The sequence below is a fragment of the Phyllobates terribilis genome, unplaced genomic scaffold, assembly GCF_046119375.1.
Source record: "Phyllobates terribilis strain yellow unplaced genomic scaffold, ASM4611937v1 Scaffold_4__5_contigs__length_816908805, whole genome shotgun sequence".
NCBI lineage: Eukaryota > Metazoa > Chordata > Amphibia > Anura > Dendrobatidae > Phyllobates > Phyllobates terribilis.
The window spans coordinates 573,204,331-573,216,849 of record NW_027362764.1 but is presented as its reverse complement, the minus strand read 5'-3'; the positions used below and the strand labels follow the sequence as shown (position 1 = coordinate 573,216,849).

At 40.2% G+C, this 12,519-nt stretch overlaps 1 protein-coding gene across 4 annotated transcripts in view; it reads right to left on the bottom strand.

Annotated features, from left to right (window-relative positions):
• Window positions 1-12,519, bottom strand: part of METTL4 (methyltransferase 4, N6-adenosine) — a 216,161-nt gene that overhangs the window by 165,290 nt on the left and 38,352 nt on the right. For all 4 annotated transcript variants that reach the window (XM_073679121.1, XM_073679122.1, XM_073679124.1 and 1 more), the window contains one exon: window positions 11,996-12,368. In XM_073679121.1, coding sequence (XP_073535222.1) covers window positions 11,996-12,368 — 373 coding nt within the window. The remainder of the gene's footprint in view (window positions 1-11,995; window positions 12,369-12,519) is intronic.

Here is a 12,519-nt window from a genome sequence, read left to right as displayed (position 1 = left end):
TCACAGTGGATCGTGGAGTATATAGGAGAGAAGAAATTTCATTACCCGACTTGTTACAATGGTGACGCTCAGAGCTCGAATTCTTTATAACGACATATTCTTACACTAACATTTGTGCAGAAAAACTGCATGGTGTGGATTTTATATACCTGTGACAATGGGATTGAATAAAAAAACCTGATTTTAATGATTACGAGGTGCGTCCCAATACTTTTGACCCTGACAGATGCAGGTCCCACACCTCTGGAGCGTTCAGAAAGTAAAATATATAAAACATTGTGTATTTTCTGTATTAGGAGAACATCATGCTTTTTTTTGTCCTATATAGTGTGCTTTAATTAAAAGAAAAAAAAATACAACACATTTGGCTGATAATGCTGCCAATACAGATATGGCAGATGTGTACATTTTCACCATAGACTCCGCACTGAAAATCTGAAAAAAAAATGACGGTATAAAGCGCTGCACGCAGGTGAATCGGCATGTGTTCATTGAACCATGCGGATTCACCGCATCCTATACACTGCACTGATCTAATGATATAATTTCTCTTGCGGAGACTAGTAGCGTCTCCACAAGAGAAATTGACATGCTGCAGTCTGGAAAGACGCGCCACATGTCCGAGTCCGCGGGTGATCCGCAGGTGTACGGAGACGCATAGTGGACATGGGATTTCTTGAAATCCCATCGACTATGCTGTAACATCTGGCCGCTGCGGCTTGCACACAATTCAAGTGCGCTGCGTACATTCCGCAGCAATTACTGATCGTGTGCACATACCCTAAGACTAGTGAGTGGAGTTACAAAACCCCATTGACACGTGTTCAAAAATCTGCGGGGATTTTTGACCACATTCCATTCCCTTTAACTTTCCGCAAAAAATAACAGAAAAATGAGCGAGCAGCACAAATGTATTGAAAACACATTTTCTGAAAGAGTTTCTGAACGCTTCCACACACTTTCTTCATGCCAATAAACTAGGTGCATTGTAAAAACTTTAGCCACTTATCTAATAGGAATTCCTCATTACTCCGTAATACAATGGAGAGCGCTTCCACCACATTTAACATGTGCGAGCTGTACAGAACTCTAAGTGAAAAAAAAAATTACAGATTTCTGTTCACATGATTATATAGATGCCTGTAAAGAGGATAGGCTATTGTTAACACACTGCCTCTCAGTTTTAGCATTTTCTGGTACTATATTTTAGAATTTACGTTTCATTGGTTTAACCTCTTTGCTTCACCCCTGGGCAATTTTCCATTTTTCGCTGTTTCCTCCCCTTCTTCTTAGTGCCATAACGTTTTAAATTTTCAAGCCATACGAGAGCTTTTTTTTTTGCAGGACTAGTTGTACTTTTAAAATGACACCTTTCATTCTGCCAAAGTATATTGGAAAACAGGAAAAAAATCCAAGTGCGGTGAATTTGCAATAAAAGTACAATTCCACAATGGTTTTTTGGGGCTTTTTATTTACCATATTCTCCATATGGTAAAACTGACCTGGCAATATAATTCCCCATGTCCGTACAAGCATGAGATAAAAACAAAACAAAACTATACATGTTTTGGTAAACGGTGAAAAAAAATACAGAAATTTGTCAAATTTTTTTTTCATTTTTGTTGCCATTTTTCAACACGCGCAAAGGTCTCATTATTCGGGATATTGGGCAGTGTAAGGGTTTATTTTTTGCACCCTGTGCTAATGTTTTTACTGATACCATTTGGAGGGAGTGAGGAATACTATGTTTCTTCGTATCTTACTGCATTTTATTGCAATGTTGCGGTGACAAGAAAAAGGAATTCTGGAGTTTTGATTTTTTTTTTTCGTTACGCCGTTTACAGAGTAGAATAATTTATTTTATATTTTTATAGATCGCACATTTCTGAATGCAGCGATACCAAGTGTGTATTGTTTTTAATCATTTTATTTTTAATGGGGCAAAAGGAGGGTGATTGGAAATTGTGTTTTTATTTTTTTTACATTTTTTAAAACTTTTTTCGGTATTTAAATAGTCTCTTTAGGACTGCTATGTATAGAAAAAAAAAATCAAGATCTCCTATGAACTCTGGCCATGGGCTGATATTATTAGCCTCGGAGGGGGCTAGTATCCATGGCCCCTTTCCTGGTTACTAATATCAGCACGCAGCTGTCTGCCTAGCCTTTGCTGGTTAGATTTTATAGGGGGACCCTACGTCAATTTTTTTCTGGGGTCCCCCTGTAATCTAGCCAGTAAAGGCTAAACAGCTGAGGGCTGAGAGTAATATTCAGGGAACATTTTTGGCTAATAAACTGGGGGAGGGGAGAGGTCAGCTCACCGGTTCTGTGATTTGCGATGCAGTCTGGATGCACCTGTGGGCATGTGTTACAAACAATTGGTAAACTAATCAACTAAGAAAACCCATATTATATTAGGTACATTCAATGGATACACGTGTTCGTATGAAATTGGAGCAGAAACCATCATTATATGTACATGTGCACAAAAAAAAAGAAAAAAAAAAGAAGCTTCACATATATTGCAAAATCAGATCCTGTCTGACATTAAGTCCATGTGGTATTCAGTCGGAAAATCCAAAAGGATTCCTGATTCAGCACTTTTCTTCTATTTTTACCACCCCTATTGGTTTAATAACCTTCTCTATGGCCCTAAAATTAAGAGCTGTCAAGTCTCCCTTATGAACGCTGGAAAATGTCTCGACACTGCTCTGATATTGACCGCAGTCATGCTAACTGCATCAGACATGTGTCGCCGTATACGTTTTTTAAGTGGTGCAGTAGTGCATCCCACATATTGTATGTGACATTGGATGCAATCAATAAGATTACTCCAGCTGTGTTACAGTTCATAAAATTGTGGATCCATTGAATGTACCTAATATAATATGGGTTTTCTTAGTTGTGATTAGTTTACCAATTGTTTTTAACACATGCCCACGGGTATACTTTGTAATCCATCATGAACATGAGAGATACAAATGTCACAGGTGTTTTCCTGTTCATAATCTATGTGGACATGTAATTGGTTGTTTTTAGCATGTGATCTGTGTGGTCTTCATTTATATAGAAGCTCTGCCATAGCAGATATAGCCATGATTAAGACCTCTTTAGGTTGAAAAGTGTAGGTTTCGCTACTTGCTGGTGTGCACTGCTGCTATTTTTAACTTTTTTATCCGCTGAATTCTTCTACTATTATAATTTTTAGCTAATTGCCTCTTCCCCGGTTGGTAATATCAGCCCCCAGTTATTGGCTTTCCCTCTGCTGGTTATAAAAATGACGCGGGAGCCCACACCATAATTTTAGGCTATGTGCCCATGATCCAGATGTAGCAGGGCTTTTGAAGCAGCATATATTTTTGCTGCGTCCAAAACGTTGCGTTCTATTGAACGCAGGTAAATCTGCATGTGTTCACTGAACACAAGGGTTAAAGTGATGTACCATGTTTAATATTTATCAAATATAAAAAAGCATTCATTGCTGTACAAAAATCCATAAAAAAAATGCACCAAAACCACGGCAAAACACGCGTTTTTGCAGAAGCGTTTTTCCTGCCGAGAGCTGCAGAAACCTTGCAGAAATTTATGCAATCAAATACTGAACCTGCGCACATAGCCTTACAGAAATAAAGATACCCAGCTGTGGTTGTGCAGACAGGCTCTGATTCATGCAGCCCATAGTTTCAGCGACATCAATCGACTGACAGATACACCGTAACACCGCTTTTAAAAGCAGCTCTACGTGAATGTGTTATAAAACGTCTCTCTAGCCTCATATTGCGGATAAAACAAATTCTGGGTGGTAAAATTGATGACAGTTTTCATATTAATTCAGGGACAACCTCTAAACTATTCTATACAGTTAATAAATTGAAATCCCGTGTGGTCAAGTCAGAGGATTACAGCTTTCCCTAAAGAATAAAGTTTTGCCAAATAGCCTTAAATGCTATGTTCACATGTCCAGTAATCGTCCGTTAGAACGGATCCAGCAGCAATCCGTTAACACAAAAGATCTGCAGAGACAACTTTTTTGTTCAGATAAAAGAAAAACTGATTTCAGCTGGATCCGTTACAGGACATGTGAACGTAGCCTTAGTTTGTGCTTTAATTTCTCACAATTATCAAGATCTCCTCTGATAAATTTTATCAGCAGAGTTCAGGCCATTTATCTGACCAAGAATTGTCAACACTGGATATAACTGTGGCATTTCCAAGTAGAAACTAATACAAGGCCCTCTGGAAAATAACTTATGGGAAAAGCAAGATTTCACCAGAATTTCCCTCAAGTTTAAAAGTTAACCCCCTATCCGCAAGATGGGGGATAACTTCCAGATTGCTGGGGGAGGTCTAACTGCCGTGGCCCCCACCGAGCAATGAACCAGGGCTCTTCAGAACTGAATGTAGCGGAGGTCAATCATGTGCACTAACACACATTGCAGAGATTGCTGAGCGCAGTGCTTGACTGATCTTCAGTGCTCCTATTAGACTGAATGGAGAGCCAGTGCGTGTGATTGATCTCCCTCGAATCACCCAGGGTCCAGTCTTGAGATCGGTGGGGACGTACAAAAACTCTATTGAAATAGAGGTAACTAGAATATGTGTAAACATGAAAAAACCTCTAAAATAATTTTATTCTGATTCTTTTTAAAAAACACCAAAAAACCCCTGTGATATGCAAGTAAGAAGATCCATGATTATATCAAGATCCGTCCAATATCCCTTAGGGACTATTTAACATTGAGTCAAAGAATGGAAGTAGATAACCACACATGGGCCAGTAAAGTCTTAAACATGATAAGCATTCATATACAGTCTAGACTTAAAACTGCCCCATCTTAAAAAGCCTCAACTGATACTGCCTGTCATGGAGGTTGGCACCCTAGTATACGAGTCTGGCGTCCCCATTCAACGGCAGCTGTCCCTCACTTTCCCTGCTAGACCCTGATAATGTGAGTTATGAACGAGTAATCAGTGACTGCCTACTCATACAATTTTCATACTGTGCTAATCCATAGATAAAGAGAATGCAGCATGATGGCAGACTTATCTCATATTCTGGAAATCACCCCAACGCGTTTCCCCTTCCTGTGGGTTCATCAGAAGGCCAAATGTACAGGACTCCAGAACGTCATGTATAAAGATGTAGCTCAATGGGGGCGCCAGACTCGTATACTAGGGTGCAAACCACCATGACAGGCAGTATCAGTTGAAGCTTTTTAAGATAGGGCAGTTTTAAGTCTACACTGTATATGAATGCTTATCATGTTTAAGACTTTACTGGCCCAAGTGTGGTTATCTACTTCCATTCTTTGACTCAATGTTAAATAGTCCCTAAGGGATATTGGACGGATCTTGATATAATCATGGATCTTCTTACTTGAATATCACAGGGGTTTTTTGGTGTTTTTTAAAAAGACTGAAGATCGGTGGGGGCCTCAGCACTCAGACTCCCAGTGGTCAGAAAGTTTTCCCCTATCCCATGGATAGGTAATAATTTTTAAACTTGAGAACACCCCTTGAAAACTCCTTAAAGTACATTAATATGATCTTTGGGATAGATGGGTTGGCGGAAAACAAAGTTGAAGAGGGGAAGAGAGACATCTTGTTTCTACATAGAGCGGAAAAGAGAGAAGAATTTACTGGGTAGAAAGTCAAAATGAGCAATAAGTACACTTATTAGTGCTATATAATATGATGATGATTGCAATATACTAAGAAGATAAACACTTTGATGGGATTTCTTCTTTAAAGGAAGGCCAGTGCAGCTTATCACATTTCTAAAAACCCACCAAAATCTAGAGGCTCAGCACACAGTTTATGGCCTCATTTTGACATCCGTGATTTTTCATGTATGCAAAAATAGTCTGTGATTCAGCAAGGATTTTCAAGAAAAACTGTAAAGCTTCTCCTACTTATTGCAATGTTAATCATGGACAGTACAGAGATTGCACACTGATGCCATCTGTGTGCTGTCCGTGATTTTCAAGGACCCATACACATTTAGGTAATTTGGTTTTGGGACTGCAATCAAAAACGGACGTGTCCATTTTTTTTTTTTTTTAGGATTGTGTCTGGATCACGGAAACGTGAATAGTACTATATCCATGAAAATCACGGGTAGAAACAGTACATGATTCATGGTCATCAGGAGTCCTGAGAAGCACAGTGTATCCCCCTTTGCAGAGTGTTACTTTAAAACAATTTTCTTAATTATCAGTCCATGAATAATTATCATCATGATGGTATTTTCTTTTAGATCTAAAAGGGACCCCATTAGGACAGTGTTACTACTGAATTTAGTGGGCTGGCTGTATAGGTCTGAGAACTACAATAGTGGCTGTGAATAAGTGTTTTCATCTGTTACTAGTCCTGTGAGATTACTAACAGGTCTCTATGTGCACAGCCGGCTCAGGTCATATGTGACAATACAAATGCCTTTCTGCAGACGACAAAATGAAAATCTCCTTCTGCCATTGTGAAATATGCTCCCATGAGTATGTGATTAAAACAAGAACACAAAAAAAGGTGTGATAAATTACCGCAATAAGCAGCAAAACAAGACCATGAACTAGAGGATTCCAACACAGATCTTTACAGTGAGGGGACTGCAGTGTTAACTAATCAACCCTTCTTAAAGATCTTAGAGAGACTGAATAAAGTCCATAGCTGAGAGCCTGATTTGCAAATAACAGATATTTTACTTAAAGTCCAAAAAACAGATCGCCACCCTATCAACATCCATGGGTATGATGCATTTTGTGTAGGTGTGATATACTTTAACCCCTCCCCAGGGTAATTTTCTGCTTTTTCCCAGAGCCATAACTTTTTTATTTTTCTGTCAATATAGCTGTGTAAGGGCTTGTATTTTGCATGAAGAGTTTTATGTTGAATGACACCATTCATTTTATCATACAGTGCACTGAAAAACATTTCCAAGTGCGGAGAAATTGGAAACCAGTGCAATTACATAATTTTTGGGGGGATTTTTTTATTCTTTTATTTACCATGTTCACCATATGGTAAAACTCACCTGACAATACTCTCCAGGTCAGTGCAAGTACCCAGAAGATACCAAACATGTATTAGGTTTTTTTTGTTATTTACATGGTGGGGAAAATAAATAAAAATAATCGGAAATTTGTATGAAAAAATATTTTTGCTTTTGTTGCCATTTTTTTTTTATTTTTATTTTTTTTTTATTTTTTTTTTTTTGAGACCCGTGCCGCTTTAATTTTTCGGGATACAAAGTTGGGTGAGGGCTTATTTATTGTGCCCTGAGCTGACGTTTTTATGGATACCATTTTGGGGTAGACCCGATGCTTTGATAACCACTTACTGCATTTTATTGCTATGTTGCAGTGGCCAAAAAATGTTGGCATTTAAGTTTTCTATTCATTGCGCTGTTTACCGATCTGATTAATTTATTTTATATTTTGATAGATCAGACATTTCTGAATGCAGCAACAATAAACGTGCATTTTTAATGGTTTTATATTCAATGGGGCAAAAAAGGTGGGTGATTTGAACTTGTGTTTTTTTTGTTTGTTTGTTTTTTTTTAAACACTCTTTACTGAATCTAACAGTCTCCTTAGGAGAACTGAAGCTGCAATCATCCGATCTCTAGTGCTATACATATATCAGAAATCACAACCTCCAACCGTACACAGGAGGATAACAATGACAGGCACAGGGGTCATCAACAGACCTTCGGCTGCCATGGCAACCCATAGGCGCGCCAATGGGGAGCGTGGAATGATGTGCGCCCTGGTCAGCCTGTGTTAAATGCCATTGTCAGAGATTGACAGCAGGATTTAACAGGTTAACATACGCAGGAGGAGAACCACTCCACCAGCAGCCATTAAAGGCACATGATGGCTAATTAAATCAGCAGCGGGGAAAGATGCGGGTTCAGTGTGTGAGACCATATCAAAGGCAGGGACACTACATATGATGCAACTATACTTCATATGTTGTGAAGGGGTTAATCACTGCTGCAGTTGAAGGAGGTATCCAGTGCCTCCGACTTTGGCATACAGAGGTGAAATGCGTTATTGTAGTGGCATTAGTCGGATGTCTCGTGTGAGGCCAGCAGGTATCAGACATCTCAACTAATAATTAGAACAGGATGCGTGTGTCATATATGGCAAGTAGCCTTTGGGCTTCCTAATCAGGGATGTGGAGTCCTACAATATATAATAAATTGTGTACAGTAATACAATGCAGAATGTGCTGTAAATGTTTTCATAGGAATTTGGGAAAGTTATGAAATGTCCTATAAATGTCTGTTCCTGATCTAAGGATCTCGGCTTTTAGTTGAGATGAATCTGTGCTGCACTTTATGAACACGCTCAGTAGTGAGGCCGTGCTGTGGAGTCAGGGAAATCGAGGAGTCGGAGGTTTGGCTTACAGACGCCACAGCCCTGTTCCTAATGCAGAGGTGAGAGGTGTCTAAAAAAGACCCAAAAAACCCCCACACATGATATAATGGAAGAATTCATTCCTCTCCTAGGTTTTTGGATCCTCTCCTAGTTTTGGATTTACAAATACTGATGCAAAAAAAATACAGTTCAAGAATACTGCAGTCTGATAATGCATCACTAACACTAAGTGTGGGTAGAAGCATTAGTGTATTATTGAGGCTGTTGTAGAGTTCTTTTTCAAGTCACTGTCCGCTCAGTGCCTCATGTAAGAGGAAAACAGTGCAAAATCACAGGCGGCTTTTCAGCAATGTGTCCAGTGATTGCTGCAGTTCATTAGTTGCCAGTGATAGGCTGCAGCTCTCATGTGATCAAATCATGCCAGCACCCACAGACAAAGCCAACCTCACAACAGTACCGCTGCAGGAGCAGGAGTATATGCCATTTTTTTTTGTTTTACAAGGGACACCATTTCATTTAATAAGGGGATGTCCAATCAGCTTTTTCTGCCTCCATTTTTTATCAGTAAGTTTAAAATCCTGTAAGAGGAAGTGTTCACACATCCATAAAAAACCTGGGCTAGGCACAACTAGGGTAATGGGATCTGTTTTTACACACTTTTGAGGATGTTTCTCAAAAATAACAATGTTGTAGCTAAAGCATACACGCCCTGACTCTTGCACATGAATGTTGCTACTTTTGGCATTGTACACCAGTTTTGGCGATGTAGGAGACGCTTAACCAGGAAGGAGTGCGGCCGAGATTCAACTGATAAATTGATCAGAATTTACATAAGAAAAGTGGCAGTAATTACTAAAGAAATGCTCTGCCCCCCTGACTGATGTACATTTATTGTTGTAACCCATATACACTGAAAAAGGAACCAAATTCATTAGAAGGCGACTACACCTCTTAACATGTTTGGTGCGTCCTATTCCAGCGGTACAGTGTTTATATGCAATACCGCACAGTGCGATATAACTTTAGAATTGTCTGCTGGGTACCTCAGAAGGCACATGTCATGTGATTTGGCAGAAAATACTCCCATTTAGACCCGATTAATGTCTCTGCAAGGGACAATGACTCCGGTGGTATCAGAGATGTCAATGGGTGTACTAGTAGCTCACAGCCTATGCAATGTCAATCAGTGAGTCAGCAGCATACAGTCATGTATTAAAGCCCCGTCACACTTAGCGACGCTGCAACGATCCCGACAACGATACAACCCGTCAGGGATCGTTGCTGCGTCGCTATGTGGTCGCTGGCGAGCTGTCAAACAGGCAGGCTCACCAACAATCAGGGGAGCAGCGACATCGTGGAAATAATCTTTCCACGATGTCCTGCTCCTGGTTACCAGCCTGCTGAAGCAGGAGCAGGCTGGTAACCATGATAAACATCGGGTTACTAGGGGCACACGCGCACCTAGTAACCCGTTGTTTATCATGGTTACCACTCTGCTACGGTGAGCGGGAGGTTGTCGCTCACTTTAGCAGGCTCGTAACCATGATAAACAACGGGCTACTAGGTGCGCGTGTGCCCCTAGTAACCCGATGTTTATCATGGTTACCAGCCTGATCGCTGCTCCCGCTGGTCACACACAGCGATGTGTGCTGACCAGCAGGAGGGCAATGACCAAAAAATGGTCCAGGACACTTTGCAGCGATCAGCAACCTCACAGCAGGGGCCTGATCGCTGCAAAGTGTCACACATAGCGACATCGCTGGTGAGGTCGCTGTTGCGTCACCAAAACCGTGACACAGCAGCGATCTCGCTAGCGATCTCGCTATGTGAGACGGGGGCTTTAGAAGAGTCATGGACTCACAAGACAGGGACGCAATACTAGCACTTTGCTAAGCGTTAGTGCTGCCTCATCTATAAACAGAGTTCAGTTCTGGGCACCAGTCCATAGAAAGGATAGCCTGAAATTAGAAAAGGTACAAAGAAGAGACACAAAACTAATAAGGGGCATTGGGGATCTTAGTTTATGACAAAAAGACTAAAAGAATAGAAGTAGAAGAGTAAAAGAAATTGTCAAAAGCCATTTTATGCAAAACCCCCTCAAGAGACAGGGCAGTGCCTCCACCTGGAGGAAGAAAGGTTCAATCTCCAGAGGAGACAAGCTTTCTTTACCATGAGAACTAGTAATCTGTGGAATAGTCAACCTCAGGAGTGGGTCAAAGTGGGAACTGTCGATGGTTTCAAAAAAAGCATAGATGCTTTTCATTTCTGGCAAGAAGAAAATAAATGTTATGTAAAAAAATTATAGTTCTGAATGTTGATCCACACAAGGAATCAAAAGGGAAAAACTTGCATTATGGTTTTACATGAACTCCATTCCCTTTCTCATCTCTTGGTAGAACTTGATGTAAAAATCTTTTCGTTTTCAACTGTATTGAAGAGGTTGTCAAGTACTCAGACAATCCCTTCTCAATCAATATGCCCCCCCCCTTATAAAATAATAACAGTTATACTTCACTCCAGTGTAGGCACCATTCCAGCACTGGCTCTCCCGGGGCTCGTGTGACATTGTTATGTCACGCGAGTCCTGTGCCCAATCAGTGGATGTTTCACTCTCCCTCCTTCTGACGCAGCTGACATCTGGAAGAAGTCAGAGCTGCAGCTGCTTGCTCACTTCCTCCGGATGTCTGATTTGTCCGAAGGAGGGAGAGTGAAGCAGAAGCTGATTGGCTACAGGGCTTGAACGGCGCCCGTACTGGAGAGGAGTATAGCTGTTATTTTACAAAAGGGGGTAACAGTTATTAAGAAAGGCTTGTCCAAATAGTGGACAACCCCCTTATCTCTGTAAGTTTAGATAGACCGCTGCTAAGATTGCCAGAAACTTGTGTACTTTAGAAACTTCTAAAGGACCCTTTTAAAGTAATCTGCATAAAAAGATGGAGTTCTTAAAACTGCTTCTAAGATATGCTTTATTGCTGGTGCTTAATACATGGATGTATCCTGAATTGTCCCTCTAGCCCCTGTACAGTGGTTGTAGCCACAAACTGCTGACATGTTGTCTATAAAAATGTTGTGGTCATTTGATTCATTATGCATGAATTAAGCAGTGCGTGGATCGGATGAATGGCATGTGTTCACATGGAATGACCATATCACGTTAGAAATAAAATGAAAGCACAATTATCTAAATAATGTAGATTCCAGCTCACCATTGACATTCACCCCATCAACTCGGAGCTTGGACAATGGGTCTGCAGCAGCCCAAATAAGCGATAAGAGAAGAAATAGTCCAACTTCACGAGTAGATTCTTCTTTATTTAAATGAAATCCATACACAGGACAAAAAAAATTCATGATGACAGGTGAATTTGGGCTACTATAAAGCTCGCATCAATGTGTTTCAGGTGAACACTCACCCTTAATCATGATTAAGGGTGAGTGTTCACCTGAAACACGTTGATGAAAGCATTATACTATCCTCTGTCATTATGACTTTTCATGTCCTGTGTATGGATTTCATTTAAATAAAGAAGAATATACTCATGAAGTTGGACTATTTCTTCTTTTAACAATTATCTAAATACCAGAATAAGTAATAGAACTGAAGAAAGTAATGTACTTACAATGCAGAAGGGGCTCCATGCATGAAATATCTGACAGCAGAAAGCTGCTTCTAGGTGGTATCAAGTATTTCTCACCCATTAGGTGAATGACTTGAGGACAATGAGAAGGGTTTTCTGTAATGTGTGATAAATAGTCACCATCAGGACAAGATGAACAAGCTGTGCCAAGAATATTGACCGTATATTCAGGAGAAGAACCACAAGGCATATCTTTGGTCATATCACACAGATCAGCCAAGTTCATTTTGTTGCTGCACACTTCTGATACACTTTCACATTTTTCTTCCTCGGCTCCCGACGGTGAATGAAGTAGCCCTTTCTGAAATCCTTCTTGAATCAGCTGCCGTGATCCTTCTAAAATAAGATTAATTATCTGGACAGGGAGAAAAGAAAACAAGGAGGAAAACAGACTTTGTCAGTAACTAATGAGAAAATATCAGATGGTACAAAAAAAAAAGGCTTCACTACTTCAGTTTAAGGTATTAAAAATATCAAAGTAATAACTGTGCCAAGGCTACGAGCAG